Source organism: Setaria viridis, chromosome 1, assembly GCF_005286985.2.
Source record: "Setaria viridis chromosome 1, Setaria_viridis_v4.0, whole genome shotgun sequence".
NCBI lineage: Eukaryota > Viridiplantae > Streptophyta > Magnoliopsida > Poales > Poaceae > Setaria > Setaria viridis.
The window spans coordinates 32,080,938-32,106,583 of NC_048263.2; the positions used below are offsets into that span (position 1 = coordinate 32,080,938).

The 25,646-nt window shown below is 45.3% G+C and overlaps 2 protein-coding genes across 2 annotated transcripts; one reads left to right on the forward strand and one right to left on the reverse strand.

The window, feature by feature from the left end:
* Window positions 1-1,343: 1,343 nt before the first annotated feature.
* Window positions 1,344-9,003, forward strand: LOC117863961 (uncharacterized). Its single transcript, XM_034747903.2, has 10 exons — window positions 1,344-1,942; window positions 2,019-2,080; window positions 2,264-2,507; window positions 4,914-4,979; window positions 5,163-5,357; window positions 5,490-5,872; window positions 7,593-7,836; window positions 7,972-8,037; window positions 8,208-8,402; window positions 8,550-9,003. The coding sequence occupies exons 1-10, from the start codon at window positions 1,838-1,840 to the stop codon at window positions 8,934-8,936; spliced, it is 1,947 nt and encodes a 648-aa protein (XP_034603794.2). The 5' UTR covers window positions 1,344-1,837; the 3' UTR covers window positions 8,937-9,003.
* Window positions 9,004-9,703: 700 nt separating this feature from the next.
* LOC117863975 (LIM domain-containing protein PLIM2b) lies at window positions 9,704-11,582 on the reverse strand. Its single transcript, XM_034747928.2, has 5 exons — window positions 11,079-11,582; window positions 10,872-10,968; window positions 10,748-10,776; window positions 10,533-10,622; window positions 9,704-10,212 (listed from the first exon to the last, which is right to left on the reverse strand). The coding sequence occupies exons 1-5, from the start codon at window positions 11,211-11,213 to the stop codon at window positions 9,970-9,972; spliced, it is 594 nt and encodes a 197-aa protein (XP_034603819.1). The 5' UTR covers window positions 11,214-11,582; the 3' UTR covers window positions 9,704-9,969.
* Window positions 11,583-25,646: the final 14,064 nt, after the last annotated feature.

The following is a 25,646-nucleotide window of genomic DNA, read 5'->3' on the forward strand; positions in this document are numbered from 1 at the left end:
GTCTCCTGGAGTCGGGGACGGTGGTCCAGTAGCGTCAGCCTAGCGCCGGCCGCCCGACCGTCCACTCGTCCCGGTCTAGTAGGTGGCGGCGTGGCGCGGCTGTCGCGGTACCGCCGCGCGGCGGCGTAGGCCTTCGAGCTCCAGCGCAGTGGCGCTCTACCCTCCCCCTCCCCGCTGCCGAGCTCCGCCCTTGGCCCGCCTCGCCGGCCGCCGGGCGCCACCGCCGCCGGCGGCGGCTAGGGCTAGGGTTGAAGGCTTGAAGCAGCGCCTGGCCTAGATGTGGCGTGCGCGTGCTGTGCCTGTGCGCCTGTGCGGCCTACTGGCCTGGCCTGTGCGTGCAATAGGAGGATGGGAGGTCGAGTGGCGAGTGGGCCGAGTGGTGAGTTGGGCCAGGAAAGGGAACGTGGCTCTCGGTGGGCTTTTTTGTTTTGTTTCACTGTGTTAGCTTCTTTATTTTTATTTTTCCATACATATACCTAGAATACACTATATATATATATATATATATATATGAATTTTTTTGCAAAAATAATGGGTATTCAACTGAATACCATTGAATACAAGTGGGCCCGCCCTTGGCCTCAGTCATGTGATCAGGGATCACCTCCCGCGCTGTGCTAACCTCTTAGGGTGCGTTTGGCCGAGCTCCCAAAGTCGATTCTCTGCTGATTCTAGCAGGAGCTCGACAAACAGTTTTTCAGAGATAAGGGTCTGTTTGGTAGAGCTCCATCTAATTCTGATTTTCTATGGGAGCTGATTCTCTTGTAGAAGTGATTCTGATTCTTTTTTATTCTTTAGCATAAACTCTTAAAATAAGGATGGAGAATGACTTCACAGAATTAGGAGAATCTACTTTTTTCCAGCTCCCAGTCTCTTAGTTCATTTCAAAGAATCACTTCACATAATCAGCAGAGAATCACTTAGGTACGTTTGGCAGAGCTCTAGAGATGATTCTCTTCTGATTCTTGCAGTAGCTCTACCAAATATTGTCCGAGTAGAAAAATCGCACAAGGCACTAATTACATTGAAATTTAAATAAAATGGGTTAATCTCGATGATGAAATACACTACTATCTAGAAAAAAACTCTTTAGCAAGTTTACAGAGAAAAGCCAAATTACTTATATAAAGGTTTGCCTAAAAAATTATACCTATATAAAGATATAAAACAACTAAATCGCTTAGTCAACGAGCATACGAGTGTTTGAAAACACATGAAACATGTAGGTGTTCAATGGTAAGAAAGTGACTTGTGGCTAGGTATTTGAAAAACCGCCCAATGCGCTGATTTTCTGTAATTTTCCCAAAGCAAAAAAAAAAATCACATATATCATACGCATTTCAAAGGAGAAAAAAAAGATCACACAAAACGACAATAGGACATACATTTCTCTCTGTCAGGCCGTCAGGCTCTCCATCATCCGAGCAACTCCCGAGCTCAGGCATAGGTCGTTTAGATCCCCAAATCCCCTCCAAATCCAGTTCAAATCACCTCAAATCGATCGCAGCGGAATTGGAAGCGGTGGTGGTTAGGGCTGCAACAGTGGGTGACGGCCGGTAGGAGTAGCGGCAGGTCGGGCAGTGGCTCAGCCGTGGCCGGTAAGCGGCGGTCGGGGCGCATCCGGCGGCCACTTGAGCGCGAGATACTGAAGGAGCCGTACGCGGTTAGGCAAGGGAGCCGGCGGCGAGAGTGGGAGGACACGTAGGCGAGCTGGCCACGCCTCGCTCCCTGCGGCTTGGATGTGCAAAGAATCCTTGCGATCCATCTGGACCTGATTGGTTTCTTTCATTTTCTAATTATAATCTCAGCTTTGCCTATAGGGTGGATTGTTGTTTGGATGTTACCAAAGCTCAAATCCAAATATTTCCTCCTCTCCGTTGACCAGCTCTCCAGGGGCTGGTCTAGGAACAGGGCAAGGGAGGTGCTGACTAAAAGAGTAAATGTAAACCATTCTGTTAGATTTTTTTTCTTTAATCATACTTATTCAAATTTTAATCAAATTATTGTCCATGGACCAGTTCTCCAGGGGCAGCTGTTCGTTACACATGGACGGGATCGCACAAAGCCTGCCAGGAAAAGAGTGAGTATTTTCCTTCTTTAATTACAGACATGCTTGGCAATTTGTATTGAATTGCATTTACAGAACATACAAGGGTACCGTGATGACTCTAGTACAGTTTCAAATTCCCTCTTTGTGTAACATATAATTTTGCATGTGTATTCGCGATATTTGATAATGTCATAATTCTCCATTTTTTCCCAGGATTGCCTTGGTCACAGGAGGCAACAAAGGAATTGGGCTGGAAATATGCAAGCAACTGGCTTCTAGTGGAGTCACGGTGGTCTTGACAGCGAGGGATGAGAGGAGGGGCATTGAAGCAGTTGGCGCCCTTGGAGCGCTCGGGCTATCCAACGTCGTGTTTCATCAACTGGAGGTTAGTGATCCGTCGAGCGCTGCACGTTCAGCTGATTTTATCAAGGAGAAGTTTGGCAAGCTGGATATACTGGTGAGTGGTGAGTTTTAAACTTTAGCTTTCTGTGATCTATGCATGGTACTCCGGTGGCCTGTAATACACTGAGGTAACAAATGGTATAGTAAAAGAAATACAATGAGGAATATATTGTTGTGTACTAGGCCCAATGTCTACTTTTAGTTCCATGCTAGAAACTTTGTGAATCTCCAAAATGATAGTAGGACAGCTGCACACAAACTCTTAATCTGAATTTTTAACCATCGGAATACAGACGTTTCAATTCATATGCTTCTTGCATCTTTTAAATATCCAAGATGCATATGCTATTTACCCAATATCTGCTTTTAGTTACAGATTACAAGCATATGCCAACCACTCTCAGATCACAATTGTGATTACCTTCCTGTCACTGTACTGCATAAAAGGTCGCTTTTAGGTAATTATAAAGAAAAGGTGCTACATATCCTTAGCAATTTTAATGGGGTAAGGGAACTTTAAGGGGGCTACATTGGATTTGCTAAAGTAGATCCCCAATTAGAATATGATGACCAGTGAACACCACAATTTGTTGTCCAGAACTGTAGAAGCACATTTACTTTCAGTAAAGATATGAATTGGAACTTACACGTCAGCAGTATCAGAAACTGAATGTTCTTGAATAAGATGTCCAGTGAAGTGAAAAGATTGAGTGAACTGATGATAGTTTCACCTACAAGCACAGTAATGGTACGGGAGCTGCTTGAATTGGACTATATCATTTACTGCCTTGAAACCAAATGAAACTGTCACTGAGTTCTGGCAGGACTATATTGACTTGCAAGACACTTCCATTTTTGAACTTAGTTTATGAAACCAAATTATGATTTGTCATTTGAAGGCCGAAAATAGTTTATGGATTAATGTGGTTAGTTCATGTGAGATGTTACCAGAGAAGCAGATCATAAGTTAGTGCTTACTTTGATTTGTGGCAAGGGAAAGCAGTGGGAATATTGGTCTGGTTTCATCAAGCAGCTCATTCGTGGTTCTTTTTTTACTTATTCCCAAATCTACTCCTAGCCAATAAATTAATTAAAATAAGCATGACTAGGTGGCCAACAACTGACAGATGTGAGAGTTTTGTAAGACATTTTTTTGTCAGTCCAATCATAATACTTCATTTAGCCTGTACTCCCTTTGTTTGCAGTGTTTGTTCATATTTCTAGCTCAACTTTTGCAAATGCGAAATCTGTAGAGAGGGTTATCATAGAATGACCGATCATTTCCAGTGAACTTTTGCTGACTAAACATGTTTCATCTTGAAAACATCAGGTCTCGTATCCTGCAAAGTGAAGAACAGACAATAAACTTACTTGGAAATATGTCTCCTGTTGTAGTGCAAACTGAATAGAAAAGGTACTGTTAACAACTTCAGATTATTAAAAATTCTATGCAACCCAGCGGAGGAGTGGGAATTTAATCTTTGAAGGAAAAAATGCTTATCGAATTAATCTATTAAGATCAAATACTTTGAAATACATTCACCATTCAAAACAAGAGACAACCAATATCAAGTTGTGCCTAGAGGTTTGCTGTCTGCTTGAACTAACAATAATATGTTTATAACTTGAAATAATATTCTTACCGATCTTTATAGATTATTAAAAAGTTTACTGATCTGTTTAAGCTAACTATAATCCTTTGATAATGTTCCCCGACAGAGCCATTTTACTTGTGCCACCATGGCTCTGGTCCTGGGAGAACTTTACCAATGGGAACTGAAGGAAGATATTTGTCAGTGGCAACCATCCACTGAATGAAAGCACGAAAGGTCTACTGTCGACAGTGACAATAGCAATATGATTGATTTGAACAATGGCCAAGAGACAATAAGACCTTCAAAAAATGCTCTCTTATATATAGAATAAGCTCCAGCTTCAGCTAAAACAGAACCATCTTGATCACAGCAAAAAGACCCCCTGATTTCTTGCGTGTGCAAACTGCAACTCTAACTACAGGCGCCCACCTGCATTGTTGGAAAGCATCAAAGAATACCCTGAAGAAGAGGACAGCAATTCATACGCTCCCAACTGCTTTCACCCATCTATTTACGCTCCAGTACTCATCGACATACCAGTTTAAATAAAAAAAATCTGAAGTTGGCCGGGAAACCAATAAGTTCAGCTTGCAACTAGATACACATCCATCATCGGGCAGTCCGATGCGTTCGGACAGAACAGAACAGTAATGGCCGTACTATCGTATAGGCGATCTGACATTTGAAAGCTGAAAATAGCTTCAGGATTGATGTGGTTAGTTCATGTGAGATGTTATCAGAGACTCAATGATCAGCAAAGCGACATAATTAAGAAGATGTGATGATCAGGAATTTCTGTGTTTTTTCAGTAACTGAAGATTCATGTGCTGATTTCATCTTGCATCATCGGTCTTCTTCTTTTGCAGGTCAACAATGCCGGAACTGTTGGGACGACAACAGAGATCGGCAACCCAGAAACCTTTTGGCATGAGGTAACTTCCCAGCAATACGCACTTATCATCTAACCTTGTTCCTTCAAAGTTTTAATATACATATTTTCCAGGAAAACAGAAGTTTCACTAAAAGAGAGCACCTAGTATCTGTTTCTTATTATTTTTCGTCTAGAAAATAGCTCACACGTTTAAAGGAGACATTTTCTTTTTGCATGAAAACAGCTTGCAAGCATTGATCCCGTGGAAAGGCTTGAATGGATCAGAAAGCGCACCACGGAGCCTTATGAGAAAGCAGAAGAATGCTTAAGGACAAACTATCATGGGATCAAATTTGTCACAAAAGCACTGCTTCCTCTCCTCCTATCTTCATCCCATGGGAGGATTATTAACATGTCATCTCGTTATGGACTACTGAGGGTAAACTTCCTTTAGAAAAATGACAAGTAGCCATCTTTAAAATAGAATAAAATACAGTATCTACATTTGCATCAACAACTTAATCCCATCGTTAAACAATTGCAAAACACTATTCTTTCTATCTTGCTCCAGTTTTTCCGTGGTGAGGAACTTAAACAAGAGCTCAACAATGTCGACAACCTATCTGAAGAAAGACTTGATGAGCTGTCAGAATTGTTCCTCAAGGACTTCAAGGATGGCCAACTAAAGCCTCGTGGATGGCCAACGGATGGAGGGTACAGTGCGTATAGAGTGTCCAAGGCTCTTATGAATGCTTATTCCAGGATCCTTGCCAAGGAGCATCCATCACTCTGTATCAATTGTGTGCATCCTGGCTATGTCCAGACGGACATGAACTTTCAAGATGGAGATTTGACGGTTGAGGAGGGCGCAAGAGGACCTCTTATGATGGCCCTCTTGCCAAAGGGAGGAATGACTGGCGCGTACATATACTGCACAGAGGTTGCATCCTTCATGTAATGCGTGCAAGCTACTCGCACCATTTTGTTAGAAAAGAGTGCTGAGTAGGCAGTAGCACTAAAATTTCATGCAGCTTTGCATTTCCACCGGAACTGATCTTACACTTCTGTACAAGAAAAGAGTTATTAAGAAGGTTCTCTTGACTATTCGTTACATGGTTACTACTCCCTTCGTCCCAAAAAGAATGCAACTCTTACGTCTCGAGGAGTAAAATAATTTCAAATTTGACCAAATTTATAAAAAATACTAACATTCACGTCTCCAAATAGATTTTGTATGAAAATATATTACATGATTAATCTATTGATATTTATTCCGTACCATAAATGTTAGTATTTTTTTGTAAATTTAGTCAAATTTAAAATTGGTTGACTTTTCAGAGTTGCATTCTTTTTGGGACGGAGGGAGTACTTCACTATACGTGGTGGCTTTTGTCGGTTGTCTGTGCAAAATCAAGGTTGCTACTGTCTATCAGGAGAAAACTTCCCTTCGGAGAGAATGCTTTTGGCTTTTTTAAAATTCCTTAGACTTCTCAGATTTTTATCCACTTTTGACTATTCAATGCATGGCTCTATGCTGGTGAATTTTTTCTGTTGTTTATGCAAAATCAAGGTTGCTACTGTCTACTGGGAGAAAAGACGTTTACTTTCGTTTGGAGAGAATGGTTTTGGCTTTTTTTTTAATTCCTTAGACTTGTCTCAGATTTTCATTCACTTTTGACTATCAATACATGGCTGCTACTTCGCCATACGTGGTGGCTTTTTCTGTTGTTTATACAAACTCAAAGTTGCTACTGTCTGCTTGGAGAAAAGACGTGTACTTTCGTTTGGAGAGAATGGTTTGGCATTTTTTTTTATTCCTCAGACTTGTCTCAGATTTTCATTCAGGTCCCCAATTTTTCAAACTGCAAATTTGAAGCATTAAATTGGTCCTAAATTTTCAGATAGAGTATGGACCAGACCGAGTACCTTTTTGATAGGCCATCGACACCGTTAACAAATATTTGACAGTTTTGCACGGCACGTGATTACAGGGTAGTCAACTTTTCTAGGATTGGGGATACCAATGGCGCGTACCTGTGACGGTTGGAGACTCGGAGGAAGGGCACCACGTTGGTGTGACGGTGACTCGCGTGATCCTGCTTAGCAGAACCGGTTCGGCGTTTCTTAGATCAGGCCTCCTTCAGAAAGCTAGAATTCTTTCTAGCAAGACACCACTAAGCACATGTGACGGAAGCGGTGACGTCGTCCCGGCCCTACATGGTGATGTTCAGCGGGAAATATTTTTTCTTTCAGATCATCGAGGAAAACTTTCAATGGAAAAGCCATGTATAGGTCAAGAAGATGAAAGCGATACGACCATACTGCCAGAGTGCCAGTGACGAGAGGGGTGACCTCAAACAGGCAAGCAGAGCCTCGAAACATGCAGACCACCGGCACCTATATATGTGGACTGGATCCTCCAAGTTCAGTGACCCAACTCGCGTCTCATCCACTCTGTAATCTCTACTACTCACCTGGCTTTTAACATCATCTTGGCGCAAGAATCAGCTCTCCGTTATTGCACATGGAAGGAAACACCGGCAACCAATCTGTTAAGGAGTGAGCATCAGATCTCTTTGGCAGTAGCACTATATAAGCAACGTCTAATTCATTTATGATTTTTTTTCACATGCCATTTGTGATCTTGATGTGTCATTTTTTCTTTGTTTTCTAGGGTCGCTGTGGTTACAGGAGGGAACAGAGGAATCGGGTTGGAAATATGCAGGCAACTGGCTTCCAATGGAGTCACGGTAATATTGACAGCAAGGGATGAGAAGAGGGGTGCCGAAGCAGTCAGCATCCTTGGCACGCTTGGGCTATCCAACGTCCTGTTTCATCAACTGGACGTCAGCGATCCGTCGAGCGCTGTGCGTTTAGCTGATTTCATCAAGGAGAAGTTTGGCAAGCTGGATATATTGGTATGGACGTATTCTTGCACTGCAATCAATATATGTATAGTTCATACATGTGCTATATACAGAGCTTGTGATGGGGATTTAATTTCTGATTTTAGCTTTGCATTACTGGTGCTTGTCGGTTTTATGCTTTTACAGGTCAACAATGCAGCAATTGCTGGGACGACAAGTGAGATTGGCAACCCAGAAACTTTTCGGCAAGAGGTTAGTTAAAAGAGAAATTTTAGTATGGTAAAAACCAGTAACTTCTCAGCATGCAATCCTCAAACTGAGTTTTAGTGTACATATTTACAAAGAAAAAAGACAAAGTTTTACTATCTGAGAGTAGTACCTAACTGTACAAGAAACAAATATTTTTTCTTGTGTGGAAATAGGTCGCCGGCATGGAACTCAAGGAGAGGGTTGATAGAATCAGAAAGCACATGACGGAACCTTACAAACAAGCAGAAGAGTGCTTAAGGACCAACTATCATGGGACCAAAGCTGTCACAAAAGCATTGCTTCCTCTCCTACGGTTCTCATCCCATGGAAGAATCGTTAACATATCATCTCGCTATGGACTGCTCAGGGTAACTACCTACAAGAAATACAGTTATCTTAAAACTCATCTATCTTTAAAATATAATCAAATTCATCATTTATATTTGTAAATGAGGATAAGTTCAAAACATTGCAGAATAGAACAATAACGTTTCCAACTTTCCATCCTGCTCTAGTTTTTCCGTGGAGAGGAACTCAAACAGGAGCTCAGCAACATCGACAACTTGTCTGAAGAGAGACTGGACGAGTTGTCTGAATTGTTCCTCAAAGACTTCAAGGATGGCCAAGTGGAGCGTCGTGGATGGCCTACGGAAGGAGGGTTCATTGCATACAAAGTGTCCAAGGCTCTTATGAATGCTTATTCCAGGATCCTTGCAAAGGAACATCCGTCGTTGTGCATCAATTGCGTGCATCCTGGTTTTGTCCAAACAGACATGAGCTTTCAAGTTGGAGATCTCACAGTCGAGGAGGGCGCAAGGGGAGCTCTCATGATGGCGCTGGCGCCAAAGGGAGGCATGACTGGTGGTTTCTTGAACCGCACAGAGGTCGCGCCATTCGTGTAATATGCTTGCAACTACGTGGATCATTACAGGCAGTAATATTGGTAATCAACCGGAAAATGATGCTATATACGGCATGGGTGTGGTGCTACAATTCTTTGCAACTAATGCATGTTATTTGTGTTTATGTATGTACCTCCCTCCAGTCACAAAAACTTGACGTTTCAGAATTCAGACCAGCAAAGCAGTTTATTTTTTACTTCCTCTGTTCCAAATTGTAAGTCGTTTTAGCTTTTTTAGGTTCATAGATATTATTATGCATCTAAATATAGTGTATGTTTAGGTGCATAATAATATCTATGAACCTAGAAAAGTCAAAACGTATAATTTGGAACGGAGGGAGTAGTTCTGCTGCTTTTCTGAACGTCAAGTACTCAAGCATTATTGACTGGAGGTAGTAAACTAGTAATTATATATTATTAGTAAGGAGTTTAATGTATGGCACTTTTGACTGTTCAAATACTTGGACCGCGCTTGCTACTTTGCTATGTGGTGTTTCTTGTCAATGTAAAATTAAGCTAGACTAGCTACTTTAAGAGAAGAGATGAACTTTCTTTTGAATAGACTGGTTTGGTGTTGATCTTTTTTCCATGTACGTATTTCTAGTCAACTTGATAAATTGCATTCACTCTTTTACATAAGTAAAGATATTAAAAAATAGTGTCTAAAAGATCTTCAAAAAAGGTTATGGTAAGCCTCCTCTCTTTCATCAGTCATTTTCATGGGACATCAAGCAAAACCTCGTGCAATGGAAAGAAATGGACTAGGAATGAAGAAGAATCTTAACACCAATACTCTCATTTCATCATCATGAATCGAGAGCCTCATCATATAGTACAGAATAAGCAATTCAACATGCATGTGTTACAATCCCAGACTGACAAAAAAAACCAAGCTGTCAGAGGCAGAACAAGTGAAGAACATATATTTGCAAACTACTAGCTGAAAATTGAGGAGATCGCGTATATAGGGATGGTTCTATTTTTCTTTGCTTCACAGGTAACGGTTGTTCTTTGCCGCTTGTGGGGGGCGCTTCCTACTCCGCCACCCCTGCATCCGCCGGTGCCTCCGGCGGCGCAGCCTCCGCGGCCTCGTTCTTCTTGGTCTGCGCCGTCTGGATGAGGTGGTTGTAGCTGCCCTTCTCCTTGAACAGCTGCGAGAAATGGATCTTGCAGTAGAGGATGCCGTTGAGCGCGGCGTAGGAGGAGGTGGTCAGGATGCAGCCCCCGTGCGAGCACTTGAAGCAGCTCTTGTGGTACGACTCGCCTTCCAACGTCATCTGAACACAAGATGATGAGGTGTGCAAACATTAGTTGTTGTTGTTGTTTTCATGGGATGAGGACTGTAGGAGAGGAAGCAATGCTTTTGTGACAGCTTTGGTTCCATCAACTAATGTTTTTGTGAGGACCAACTACAGCAGGCAAGGAGCCGGCCTGAACTTTATATTGAAATGCGAAGTTGTTGCATGCGTATTTGTGAGGGTAGGGTAAAAGAGAGGGAGAGATTTCATCAGATAATGAAACTGATTTCTTTTACAGATCTTTGACAGCCTGCTATCATGTGCTGCTTTGTCAGAGTAACAGAACATCATTTCTGTACCTTTTCTAATGGATACACAGTTTTTTGGCACGCTGCGCATTTATCTTGAGTTCCAGAGAATGCAGACGATAGCTTGCTCGGTGCTTTTGCCTGAAGAAAAGATTCGATTTCGCAGTGTAAATATTATTCAACTACTACTGATGATGAGACCAGAAATGATTCTAGAACTTGTGAAATTTGAATAATCAGTATAAGCAGAATTTGCTGAACCGTACCTGGTCGCTCTTGTTCGAAGACCCACCGCCTGAATGACACAAGAAAAAAATATCAGAATGCTCGAGAAGGTACTCTGTTATAGCATTTGGTTGAATTGTTTTCTGATTTCTGTTACGGCATCACCTTGGAATTTCTTGGAGAATGTCCCTGTCTCCTTGAAGAGCTGCTCAAAGTGGGTCTTGCAGTACAGGACACCATCCATGGAAGAGTAGCTGCTGATCTATAGGGGATGCAAGCGTACATTTTTTAAAAGAACACATAAAAAGAACTGATTCTTTCTAATAATGCAAATGTACTAGGACAGAGTTTCGGCCATGTATGCAAACGTACCGAGAGGGTGCCCTTGCAGTGGCTGCACTTGAAGCATGTCTTGTGGTAGGAGACGCCGTCGGCGGTGAGGAGGTCGATGAAGTGCACCGTCTTGTCGCAGGTTTTGCACTTGTCCTGCGTGCCGGTGAAAGACATGGCGACCTAGCTGTCAAGACGCCGGCGAGCAAAGCCTCTCTCCCCCGGCTCCTATGCCTGGCTTGCCTCTCGTTTCAGGCACCCGCGTCCCCGGCCGGCTGGCGACGAGCAAACGAACGACGCGGGTGGAGGAGATAAGAGAGGTTCGCTGGATCCGGAGAGGAAGAAAACGTTGACGTCTCGCGAACAAGATGGAGATGAATGCTTTAAAGGACAGGGCGGGCGTGAGCTCCGGAGCAAAGATAGGAGGTGCGAGGGCTGTAAACCGCACGGACAAGGTCAAAGCGAAGCTTGTTTTATTTAGCTTGGGGACAGGGTGGTGATGCCCTCGTACGTGCCACCTCTGTGAGAACCTGCCTCCTGGGCGTGTCCTCCCTCCTATTCTCATGGGCGTGTCTGGACGGACGAAATGCTCTTTGTTCATTGTAGCCTTGTACAGGGGGTGTGCGAGCCACGAAGACGACGTGGTGAGGTGTTCCCGCTGCTGCCACCGCCGGTCGTGTTGGGCGGTTCTTCCCCCCGTTTCTTTATTTTGCGGCAAGATAGGACAACGTTGGGCCGAGCGTATGAAATGGCCCTAACAAGCCCAGTAATCTTGTATGGGCCGCCAAATGAACTCTCATAAACTTTTTATTAGATTTGCGAGTTTTTGCTAATGGCCCGGTCCTATCCACGGGCTCTAATTCAGCCCCAAGATTGCCTAAGAGAAACCTGCAACGATTTTGTAGCATGTTGATTTACTTACTCTCCCTCCATTCGCTATGTCGTTTGTCCATTATAACCTTAGACCAAAATGTTCGTTCACTGGCGGATGAATTATAATTCTCATGGCGTATGTATGGACGGTCATTTCGTGTTGACTTTGCCTGGAATAGTATTTTCTTAGTTGGGTGAACATGGTGTGCTATGAACAAACATATTGAGAAACGGAGAGAGTATTGTGAAACGGTTTTATCTAAAATACACTATTGAAACAGTTTGGTTAACTGGGTTTGAGACAATACAAAACCAAACTTATAAATGGAGGCAAATTCACTAGCTTGTCATGCACTCTCCCAAACTAGAAACTATGCATCCCTATGTGTCGTCGTCTTCAATGATAACCGACGTGCTCGTCAACAAATGAAACATCTATGATTTTATCAATCTCAAAATCTGTTAGTCTAGCATCGCATAGACGTTCATAGAGACAAGGTATGCATAATGCTTGCGTCCATTCATATATGCAAAAAAAAACTACACAGCTGAGGCTTATATCTTTTTTTTTGGAAATTGTGGACCCGACAGAGATTGCTGGGTTTGTCTTAATTAATAGAGAAGAGAGTTACATACCTAGGTCGGAAAAGCCACAAAAGACGAAGACTGTACAGAAATTAAAGCGAATTTGCTTTTACAGAACAACCACTCCTCTATGTGGCAAATATCGCCCAAGTGTCGTGCCCCCGCTAAAATCCAACATCGTGTTTCCTCCTTGATTTTGTGAAAGAGTTGGTCCAAACTTTTAAACTTCCGCTGAAAGATTCTTTCATTGCGCTCCTTCCAAAGTTCCCATGACACAAGGATGATAAGGGATCTTAGACCCTTAAGAGGCGCACCAGGCATAGACCCTAGTTGCGTCCATCATTCGGTGATAGATGAAACATCAAACCAAGCCGGTCTGGGTGGCACGTGGGTGGCCATCCATTCAAAAATTTTATCCTAAAGTCGAACTGTGTAGCGGCAGTTTGCTAGTAGGTGCAACAGTGTTTCATCGTGCGTATGACAGAGCATACATACTCTTTGATTCGGTCATCCTCTCGTAATTAGTCGATCTCCTGTCCATAACCTATTTTGGAAGGCTAACCATGAGAAGAATTTGCACTTAGCGGCGCCCACGTCCTCCAGATAAGTCGCTCCATGTCGGACGGTGCTGAATTTTGGAATTGTGCCCTATATGCCGATGTCGTCGTGTACTCGCCGTGTCGAGTAAGGTTCCATGTTATAGAGTCTGGCACGTTCGAGTTTAGTGGGACTGCTCTCGTTCGATCCCAAAGGATAGTGAATTCCGCAAGTTGTGTTGCCGATGATAAATTGGCCACGTTTATGTCGGATATCCATCTGTCGTTCGCTAAGGCGTCCTTGACCGACGTTTTTTATTTCTTGAAATGTTATATACCGATGGCGCAATATGTTTCGGTGCCTCCCCTTGTAACCACACCGATTCCCCAAATTTGGCCTTCTCCCCGTCTCCTAGAGTGATGGTCGTTGAGGCCGCAAACAAAGCCTTATCTTTTTCGCTGCACGGAGTTGGCATGCCGGCCCATTGTTTCCATGGTTCCTTCCATTTATTCCAAAGCCAACGGAGTCGAAGGGCTCTTGCAAACTTTTTTAAGTGTAGGATCCCTAATCCACCCAATTTGGTTGGTTTGCACGCTGTTGGCCATGCCACCTTGCAGTTTCCACCAGCAATTTGGTATGTGCCCGTCCATAAGAAGTGTTTCCGTCGTCTATCAAGTTCCTCCAGTACTGATGCTGGAGCATTTAGGGTGGAGAGGTAATAAATCGGTTGTGAGGATAATACAACCCAGACTAGAGTTCTTCTTCCCGCTAGGGTGAGTAGTTTGTCGGCCCAGCTCGCTAAACGTGCGTTTGCTTTGTCAGATAAACTTTGGAAATTAATCTTCTGTAGCCTACCCAAGGATAGAGGTAGTCCAAGGTATTTAACCGGGAAGTTGGTTCTAGCTGCTGGGAAGGAAGTGAGGATGGTGTTTAGGTCGATCCTGTTGTAGTGTATGGGCGCCACCGAACTTTTTTGAATGTTGGTGCCTAGTCCTGTGACGCAGCCGAATTTATCCAGTAGCTCCTTGGTGTTACGAACATCGGCTTCTGTCGGATTGATGAAGATTACCGCACCATCTGCATATAGCGAAAGTCTTAGGCGAGCATATTGGCCTCTCAGTCTAGATAAGGCCCTCCTTTCGGTTGCTAAATGTAGTAGTTTCTGTAGTGGGTCGATTGCTAAGACGAATAGCAGGGGTGAGAGCGGGTCTCCTTGCCTAAGTCCTCGACCATGCTGAATGTCCTCCCCAGGCGCGCCATTCATGAGAACCTTAGATGTGGGTGTGCTTAGTAAAGTCATCACCTAACTTCTCCACCTCGGGGGGAAACCCCGACGCTGCATGAGGTCTAGCAGGTAATCCCATCGTATGGAGTCGAAGGCTTTGGAGATATCTAGCTTGAGCATGAGGGAGGGGGTTCTCGAAGTGTGAAAACGTTGAGCGAGATTTCTAACATACATGAAGTTGTCGTGAATTGCTCTTGTTTTAATAAAGGCACTCTGGCTCTCCGATATCAGTGTGTTCATAAATGGTTGGAGCCTTAGGGCCATCATCTTTGTTATAATCTTCGCTATAGCATGGGTGAGGCTTATTGGTCTAAAATATGTAATGGAATCCCCTTCCTCCTTTTTCAAAATTAGCACTATGTTGGCCGAGTTTAGCATGTCGAAGAAGTCATGGCGCAGGCTGTGAAAGGCATTGATCATGGCCATCAGACCAACACTTATAGAAGAAGTTTATCGTAAATCCATCTGGTCCCGAAGCCTTTTCTTTGGGCATGAGTTTGAGCACTTTTCTGACTTCTTCCTCTGTGAATTCTATGTCCAGGGAGGAAAGGTCGATGGATGGCCAGGAGAACAACTCCCAGTTGAAGTCAATATGTCGTGTTGGTGGCTGTCCTAGGACGTTAGCAAAGTGTGTATTAGCGATGTCGGCTTTATCCTATTGCGTTGTCGCCCACCCGTCATCTTTCCGGAGCTTGGTGATGAAATTCTTCCTTCTTCTGGAATTCACCTTCAGATGGAAGAAGTGAGTATTTGCGTCTCCCAGTGATAGGTTGGTTATTCTGAAGCATTGTCGCTTTCGTAGTCGTTCCAAGATGGTAAGCCCCATTTCTCTTTTCTTTAGTTTTGAGCGTAGGGCTGCCTCGTTGTCAGACAATGTTCGAGATTCTTGCGCAATGTCCAGTTGAAGTATGACAGACTGTGCCATGTGAAATTGTAGCTTTGATTCTGAGAATAAGTTCTTGCTCCATTTTCTTAAGGCCAGCGACGTCTTGGCAAGTCTGAAGTTTAATCGATGCACTGGGTTTGTGTGAGTGTTCGAGGAGGACCAAGCATCTTGGACCACTTGTTTGAATCCTGGCATAGAAAGCCAGAAGTTCTCGAATTTGAAGTGGCGCGATCGCAGCGGGCTTTCTTAGTTGGATAGCAGCAAAGGGCAGTGGTCGGAGTGCGAAGAGGAAATTGCTTGTAGCACATGCGTCGGGAAGGCCAGGTCCCAAGCATCATTACAAAAGACTCTGTCTAGCCGGACAAGGGTTGGGTTGCATCGTTCGTTACTCCAAGTAAACTTCCTGTTCTGTAGATGAATTTCTTTTAGGTTGGAACTATTTAGCATGTCTCGGAAGCATTGCATATTATTGATGTTTAAGTTGGTGTTGTTCTTGTCGCTAGCCCTGTAGATGAGGTTGAAGTCACCCAAAATTATCCACTTCACACCCTGGTGTGGTGCTAAACTTCTTATTTCCTGTAAGAAGAGTGGTTTGTCACGTCCTCTCATTGGGTCGTAGACCACCGGCAACAAGAATGATATCACCGTCGCTCTTATGGAGACGGTAGCAGATAGTGAGAAATCACGCTTGGTGATCGAGTTGATGTTGAGGATGTCACTATTCCAGAGAGTCAAGATGCCACCCCATGTACCTGAGACTCCTTCTGCCGGCAAGAAGGTGCAGCCACGTAGGTTGTATCCTCCCAGAGAAAAAATTAGACGGTCATCGATCGAGGATAATTTGTTTCCTGTAGACACGCAATATTGCACGACACAGAAGCGAGGACTTGTTGAACTATTTGTCTACGTGCTTCGGAGTTGAGTCCTCTAACATTCCAACATAAAATCTGAATGTCATTCGCTGCCATTTGTAGACAATAAGTAGCGTTGTCGTTAGAAAACCAAGTAGCAAAGCATAAAATAGTGAAGATTAGCTTAACAGGTAGCAAGTAGATCACAGGGCCTACAATACCACAAATAGTGAGTGAATGGAATTGCAGCAAGTAGATTACAGGGTCTAAAGTTCCACAAATAGCGACCGAATGGAGTTGCGGCGAAGTTTGCAGTACTAGAGAAATGCAGCTGAAAGCCCTGCACAGAGGGCTGCATTGGGCAGGCAAATCAAAGACCGAGGATAAAAACATGGTAGAGAAAGTGCTCTGTAAATTCTTCAATTTAGGCATTGTTGATGTCGTCATGCGCTTCCATCGCTTCTGCGCCTCCTAGCTTGATGAGATTGTGTAACAACCTAGTTTAACCTAGCCGATTTTAATCTTAAGACAAGCCCTAATCTGGTTGACTCAGTCTTCTTGAGCTATATCGGCTAAGTCTGGTTTTCAGCCCAACCTAGCACCTTAGGGAGGGTTTATCTTTGGAAAGTGAGCAGGACACCAAGAAAACCCTTTATAAAAGTTGGAGGGCGAAGTCCCTGCTTTAGCTTTGAGTGGACCTTAATCCAATTCGCCTCCGAAGGTTCCCAAATCTGCAGCTCAAATCGGCCTCGACCCTGAAACCGGCAAACCGTCGTTTTTCTCTAAGTCCCGAAACTAGTGTTCTTCTGAACTTTGGAGGTTTGGATCCCTAAATCCACTACGTTTTTGGACTTGGTCCAATTTCAAGAGTTGGACCTTGGCCTGAGTTCTACAACTCTTGTTAAGAGAGTCAGGTGGTGTAGTTCAGATTTTGGGAGGGCAAGGGACTGGAAGATGGACCCAGAAAAGAATCCCACGGACCTCTCAGGCCAAGCGCGCCAGAGCAAGCGTGCGCCCTGTCTTAGAGCCTCTCCGCCGCGTGGCGTAACCGCGCCGACGAGCGTCGCCTCTCCCAGTCGGCGGCCGCGACAAGATGGATCAGCGCGCCCCTTTCCCAATCGCGCGCGGAAGCGCCCTGCAGACCTTTCCGCCTCGTCCCGTCTCGCCTGAGATCTCGCCGGCCGCGCCAGGAGCCCTGCCGCCGCTGCGACCGAAGATTGGCCGCTGCCGCGCCAGTCCGCCTCGCCTCCTGCGCGCATCTCCTCACCCGGATCCCCGGCCGCGCCCCAACACCTTCCGATATTTCTGTCATACCTCAGTCGCGCTGCCCACGCGCGTGCCCCGCGATGATACCGTCTTCGCCAACCACTGCACCGGCGGTGACAACTCCTTTCCCCCGACTCGTCAAATTGTAAGTTTTTCCTGATCCGACTCTTTTATCTTGTTCTCTATCAACAAAAGCTTGGGAAATTCATCTTAATTCGAGGAAAAATCCGAAAGTGTGAAATCCTCTTTCTGAGTAGAATCGAATAAAATGGGTTTCACACCCTTCCTGTAGTTTTGCTACAGTTTCTGGGCTAAACCTTACAAGTGTTATTGAAATAACCTGTAACAACTCTACCTAAATTAAGTGCTTTTAACCATAAACCAGTGGTTAATCCCTAATTAAAGAGGTAAAGTGACCATTATAACCCTGAGAAGCTCTTTTTGGAGTATGAAATAAAACTTGGAATTTTATATACAAACTTAAGTTTCTGCCCAAATAAGAGTTGTAAAACTTTTTAATTCAAACAACTTTTGTTAAAGGTACTTTGACTAATTCGGAGTGGAAGGAAGTTAAAAACAGCAATCAAAAGAAGAATACTAAAGAACTTTAAAAACCTCTCAAGTCCTGGAATTCGAGTTTTCCTCCATCTTTGCAAGCTTTTATCCCACGAATTCCTATCTAAACTCAATTCAGGCCCTTAATGAAAGTTGTAGTACCTTGAGTGCTTTCCAACTTTGTTACACTCACCCAAATCTAAATCGGGACAGAACCAGTTTAAAACCTCGATCAAAGTGAGGTAAAACAGTCAACTCACCCCTAATGCCTTAAAATCCTAAATCTGGAAAACTGAGCAGAGTACACCTCTTGGCGAGGGTGTTCCTCCAATTTTCTGAGCTAAGCTCAAGAAATACCCTAAATAAAAGTTGAAGTCCTCAGTTTGTAGAGCAACTCTTTCATTAACACCTTGGTCTAATTCAACCTGGAAGCTGCCCAAAAATCGACTCAAACATAGCTAAGTCCCTGAAATCCTACCTCTCCGGCCAAATTTGGCTAAGTCTGGAATTTCAGATTTTTAGCAAACTTTGGCACGAGATATCTTCAAATCCTTTCACAATCTAAACCGACACCTTAAACAAAGTTTGAAGAACGTCCAGAGTTGAGCAAGTTTGTTTAAAAGAGTTTTGGAAGTTGTGTTGAAAAATCTGGAGAAAGATCTCCCCAAAGCTGGTCGGGCTTGCTACCCAAAGGGAGCCTCGACGTCCGCACGCCAGAGCACGTTCGCTCACGCGCCGTGCGCCGCGTGGCCGCCGGCCACCGGCAGCTTGCCGGCCCCCTATCACCGGCGCGACAGCGACAGGGCGAGGGTCACGGCGCCTAACCCGCGCCTGCGATAGGACGGGGCGAACGATGGGCTAGCTAACCGCTGGCCGCGCGCGTGTCGTCTTCCTCCTACCACGGTTCTGCTCCGCCAACCCCGTTCCGCCTGTCCACCGGAGCAGCTGCCACGCCAATAGCGTCCCGCGCCTCCGCGTGCTCGCCCAACCCCCACGGTAGCCCTCCGTCTCGCCCGCCCGACAGACCGGAAGCCCCAAGCGCGCGTCGCCCAAGGCCAATCGCCGCTGGAGACCACCCGGAGCTCCGCCTCCTCTGCCCAATGGCGCCGCTGGCCAATGGCCGCCTTGCCCACGCACCCGCCGCTCCCGGCCTTATCCCTCCCCCACCGGAGCCCCGCCTCGACCCTCCGCTCCACCACGGCCCTATAAAAGGATCCCCCTCACCGGCAACGCCACCCCTTTGCCACCGCCCGCACACGCGCCACCACTTTCTCCTCTACGCCGCCGCTAAGCTCCCGTGGAGCTCACCCCTCCGCGCCACCCCGCACTCCAGCGACTTCGCCGCCCGCTTCGTCACCTCTCCGCGCACGTCTCCGAGCAGTCCGTCGCCTTCCCGACACCGCCGGTGCGCTGGAACGCCGCCTGCACCGCCGCCAGCCAAGCTCCACCGCCGCCGCCTCGTTCTGCTCCCCGCCGGCCATCTCCATCGCCCCAATCGGCCACTTGTTGTCCCATCATCGCCGGCAAACCACCGGGAATTTTCCCGCCGCCGCCGCTCGCGCCCCGGGGGACCACATTGCTTCGTCCCCATTCTTTCCAGGGGCCTGGGCGCACAACTCAGGGACTCCTGCATAGTTTAACCTTAAAGCTAGGGGCTAGCTTGCAAGTCTGCCACGACTTTTCTTTTAATAATAGGCAGAAAAAGGCTTTAACTTTGGAAATGCCCAGTAAATCGTAGAAAAATCACAAAAATACCAAACCACTTTTGTTGGCATACTTGATCTGTCTAGTTTCTAAGAAAAATAAGTTGGCTCATGTTACTATGGTAAATAATATCCTATGCTTTTAATCTTGGTTTGAGCCTTTTAAATCCTAATAAATAGAGGAAAAGTAGGAAAAATATGAAACCAACTCTGTGATGCTTGTTTATATGTGTAGAAGCTCAAAAAAATGGTTAGGGCTCTGGTCTAACACTTTAAGTCACTGTTTTGACTTTAAATTGGTAATCTCAGTATAAATCTTCCTTTTTGCATAATAATTGTTCCAGAGCTCAGAAAAATGTGAAACTAGTTGGATTAATTTTGTTTTGCTGAGAAGTTTGCAAGAAAAATGTAAAGTGTTATGCAAATCATAAAGAAAAGCACCTTTCTCATTAAGCATGTGTAATTACAAAGGAAATAGAATAAATAGTTAATCTCCTCCAAAAATTTTGAAAAATTCACCAATGCTCATGTAACCCACCCTAAATACACTGGTTAAGTTTCACCCCCTGTTGCACAGTAACTTTAAAGATAGAAAAAGTTAAGTTCATTTTACCTTAAATAATGAAATGCATATAACTTCTTTTTAAGTCATCGCGTTGGCCCTCAAACTTTTACAGTGATATAGTAATGGCTTAAAAGAGGTGCTGTAATTTTATCAATGCCTTTAAACTACGGTTTGACTATGAAGTCATTTTGGTTAATTAATCCACCTAAAAGAATAAAAAGGAAAACACCAACTCTAATACGATAAATGAGTGGAAATTGGAAGAGGTACATAAAAACATTCAGAAATAAGTAATTAAGCTAATTGCACCCAAACCACCTAAACACGACCCTTCACTCTCTTTATGCAACTCTAAAATGCGAGAAACTATATATGTACACAATCGCCATTCAACCCAAACTCAAGTTTAAAGCGACCACTTCCGTTGAAGTTAAAAGAAAGTAAACCTTGCCTTGTTATGGCTATTGTAACTCTTGTTTTCAGCCATGCCTTGTGTCGTTGATTAAACGCGCGAGTCCAACTAAATGTTTGCATGTGCATGTCGTATAGAAGCAAACCTCGCCGACGGAACTTACGAGCTCCACCCGGCATCGGAAGAAGACCCCGCTGTGGAGCTTCACCCCTTCTAAGGCGAGCCCGAACTGGAGCAAGACCTCGAGGACCCACTAACTTTTCCTGAAGGCAAGCCCCGGAGCATAAATTCCTACCTTAAGTTCATGCAATATTATTGATTACTTGATTGCGCATTTACGTTTCTAGGAGTTGTAATGAAACCTTAGATGCATAAACTTAGTACCTTGTTTGAATACTAGTTGCTAAAGTCACGTAGTTGCAATGCTTAATAGGTTCCGGTAAAAGTCGAGTGATTTCCTGTCACTCGCGAGTTATAGGAGTTGAATGTTTTATTTATGTTGCAACTATAAGGACGACGAACGGGGTCGGGCTTATGTTCGATACTTGGTGGTTTTCCCCGTCTGTCTAGATGAAATTTATCTAAGGTCGAAACGTGTCGGCGTTCGTGATCAAGTGTTTGAAAGTACTAATCTCATACCTAGTATGGGATGGGGAAGCCTAGTACCTGATTGAACTAGGGCGTGGCATACCCTCCGGCTGTCCTTGGAACGTCGTTCCCATGGTACATCATGTGGGTGCAAGTGCGGTCATAGTACGGCAGAGGTCGGGATTATGGAGCATTGCATGCCAAAGGCAGTTGGCCCTGACACGTGCCTAAGGGATCGATGGGGACGACTGACAAATGAAGTGACCCTTCGTGGTGCGCGGATGTCGTGAGATTAGGTTCGCCATGCATGGTTAATAAATTCGAATCGATTCATCTGCCTCTCATAGTTTGGGACTACTTGATCGCTATTCTGCACTGAGTAACGATGAAACATGATTACGAGATTAAGTTGATGCTTGTTATTTAACTGCTTGGAAATCATGCTTGTTTAGTATAAGTTGCTAATCTAGACTGGATAAAGAACGTAGAACATGAGCTAAAATATTGAAAGTAAGGACCGACTTTAGACGCTTTTGGCAAAGAAACTCCAGAGCCAGAAAGCCTTGCATGTCTAGGTCTTGGTAGAGCTTTTCGCCCGATGGGTCAGTCTTGCTGAGTATTAGTTGCTCAGCCTTGTTGTGGCTTAATCTTTTCAGGTGATGTCAATAGTGTGGTTGCTGGTACCACTTGGCCTACCGAGCTTCCTCCGGGCTGGACAGTCGAGTGGGATCCCTCCTCGGACGGCGAGGGAAGGGATTTTTGATGTCATGATCGGCTCCGTCGTGATGTCATGTATCGACGTTTAGCTTCCGCTTGTTTTATTTGACTTTTCGAACCTTGCAACTTATTTTGAATTTTAGAACTCTGATGTAATAATTCGAGAGACTAAGTTATGTGATGGAATGTTGTAATCTCTGTGCTACTCACCTTCGCGTGAGCGATGCTTCTCAATCCTGTTCAGGTGGTTAATCGGATGAAATCCGATGGTCGACCAGGTTGACTTGCTTAAAGTGCATAATCGCGTGTCAGGCGACTTCAATGCATTTTAGTCAGGTTAATTTGGGCGGTTCCGCCACATAACCGTCTAAGCGTCTGACCCTTGCATTGCATTCCCTGTAGAGCTGAACCTCGCCGACGGCATGTACGAGCTGCACCCGGTGCCCGAAGACGGAGCCATAGCCGACCTGCCGCCTGCAGGAGCTGAAGCCAAGAGCGTCGAAGATCAGTTCGCTTCCACCCCGCTCGAAGGCAAGCCTCGGAGCATAACCCAATCTTTCTAAACTTGCACGTGCCTTCATTTGTATGTATGTGCATTTACGTTATAGGAGTTGTTTGAAACCATAGATGCATGACTTAGTTCCCTTGATCTGAACACTAGTATGATAGGCCAAGTAGTTGCATTGCTTAACAGGACTCGGTAAAAGTCGAGTGATTACCTGTCACTAGCGAGTTATAGAAGTTGCTTGCTCTCCTTTTTGTTATAACTATAAGGACGGTGGACGGGGCAGGGCTCTGTGAACTATTTTGGTGGTCGGTGGATTGCCCCGTCTGTCTACATGAATTTGGTTAAGGTCGGAAAGTGTTGGTGTTCGTGATCAAGTGTTTGAAAGTACTAATCTCATACCTAGTATGGGATGGGGAAGCCTAGTACCTGATTGAACTAGGGCGTGGCTTATACCCGTGCTGTCCCTGGAACGAGGTTCCCATGGTGCATTATGTGGGTGCAAGTGCGGTCACAGTACGGCAAGAGGTTGGGACTGTGGAGCATTGCATGCCAAGATAAGTTTGGACCTGACACGCGCCTGGGAATTGATGGGGACGGTCGACACAGGAAGCGACCCTATATGGTGCGCGGATGTCGTGAGGTTAGGTTCGCCATGCATGGTTAATAAATTCGAATCGATTCGTCTGCCTCTCACAGATTGAGACTACTTGATCACTATGCTACACTGAGTAAAGATGGAACATGGTGATGATGTGAACCTTGATGCTTGTTATTTAAATTGTTTGGAAACTATGTTTGCTTAGCATAAGTGGCTAATGTAGACTGGTTAAAGAACTTAGAATCTGAGCTAAAATATTGAAAGTAAGGACCTACTGTAGTCGCTTTTGGCAAAACCAACCCCTCAGCCAAAGAGCCTTGCGTGTCTAGAAGTTGGTGGAGTAGTTTTCCCACCGGTCGGTTAAGTCTTGTTGAGCTTAGCAGCTCAGCCTTGCTTGTGGCACATCTTTTAGGTGATGTTGAAGCCCCTGAGTTTGCTGCTGTTGGCACTTGGCCTCCCTAGCTTCCCCTGGGTGGACGGTCGAGTGGGATCCCTCCTCGGACAGCGAGGAGAGGGATCATTGATGTCCTGATCGGCCTCAGCAGTGACATCCGACCCCGGCACTAGCTTCCGCGATTTACCTTTTCTGCTGCTTAAGAACTCTGTAAAACTCTGATTTTCGGAATAGTGTTGTAATAAATTATCGAACTGGTCTAATCTTGGATGGTCTGTTGTATTCTCTGGAACCACTCACCTTCATGTGCGCTCTGCTAATCCGGTCCTGAATAGTGGTTCTATCGGATGAAATCCGACGGACTGCCGAGTTAACTTTATTAAAGCATCTGATTGCGTGTCAGGCGATTTAACCGTGCTTTAGTTAAGTTAATCCGGGTGGTTTCGCCACAGATCGTTAGTTGCCCTAGCGATGTCGTCGTCATCAAGATGGAACAGAGCCGTCATGGCCTTGGTAATATATTGCGTCATGGGGCCTTGAAAGGTGGCGACGAACTCTCTGATGGCTTCCTCCGCCGGCGTGATGTCATCTTTGATGTAGCCGAGGCGGCGGCAGAGGACGTGATTGGCCTTCTCTTCGGTGGAGAGGTGCCTGATCTTGCTGCAAGCTTGCCTCTTGCTGCAGCGTAAGGTTGCAATCTCCACTGGTTGCTTCTTGAGGCGACGTCCTCTCCTCCTGGCACAGCAGATGGCTGTTGGAGGAGCCCCTGGTCCAGCGTGGAAAATAGTTCAGCAATTTCTCCATGAGATGCTGTGGCGGATCCACTTCGGATCTACTTGGTTAAACATGATTTAGCCGCCTGATACGCGACGCTCATGCCTAAGCCGAGTAAACACGAAGTGCCGTCGGATTTCCTCCGATTTAACCACTTGAACAGGACCATTTTAGCAGACTCACACGAAGGTGAGCGGTTCCAGAGAGTACAACAAGTCCACCGAGTTAACATTTTAACCACTTAGTTTGATTATGAAATAAACATCAGAGTTTTACAGGGTTTCCAACAGGAAAACAACAGAAACAAAACCACTAGCGGAAGCAAACGTCGGGGTCAGACATCCCTGGTGAGGCCAACCGGGACATCACTGATCCCTCTCCTCGCCGTTCGAGGAGGGATCCCACTCAACCGTCCAACCCGGAGGGAGCTGGGGCGGCCAAGTGCCAGCGGGAGAAGGGTCGGGAGCAGCAACAACACCTGAAAAACAGGAGCCACAACAAGGCTGAGCTACTAAGCTCAACAAGTCTTAACCGGCAGGAGTAAAACTACTCCACACTTCTAGACATGCAGGGCTTTTTGGCTGAGGGGTTTACTTGCCAAAAGCACTAAATAAAACCCTACTTTCAAGTTTTAGCTCCAGTTCTAAGTTCATTAACCGGTCTAGGTTTTGCAACCTATTCTAGGAAATCATAGAACCAAAACAAGGTATGTAGATATCAACAAAACCATGTCATCATCAGATTCCTCATTTACTCAGGGTGACATGGCGATCAAGCAGTCTCAAACTGTGAGAGGCAGACGAATCGATTCGAGTTCTTTAACCATGCATGGCGAACCTAACCTCACGACATCCGTGCACCCGGAGGTCGCTTCCTGTGTCGGCCTTCCCCATCAATCCCCTAACCCGTGTCGGGCCTATTTTCTTTGGTGCAAGGTTCCACAGACCCGGCCTCTGCCGTCCTGTGACCACGCTTGCCACCACGTGCGACAACCAGCAGGGGAAACTCCGTTCCAAGAACAATGGGGCGACCGCTCACGTCTAGGTTCAATCCGGTACTCGGCTTCCTCATCCCATACTAAGTATGAGGTTAGTACTTTCAAACACTTGATCACGAACACCACCACTGTCGGGCCTTAGCAAGTTTTCATAGACAGACGGGGCGATCATCCGACCACCAAAGAGTTACCCAAACCCTACCCCGTCCATCGTCCTTACAGTTGTAACAGAAGGTAGACATCCAACTCCTACAACTCGCGAGTGACAGGGAATCACTCGGCTTTTACCGTCTCCTAGTTAAGCAAGCAACTACTCGGTCCAACAGCTAGTGTTCAAATCATGGGAAACTAAGTCATGCATCTAGGGTTTCAAACAACTCCTATACGTAAATGCACAAGCATGTTTTAAGGAAGGCATGCGCAAGTTTGGAGAACATCGGGGTTTCATGCAACCGGGGCTTGCCTTCGAGCAAGGAGGAAGAGAACTGCTCGACTTCTGGGGTGGCTTCGGCTTCT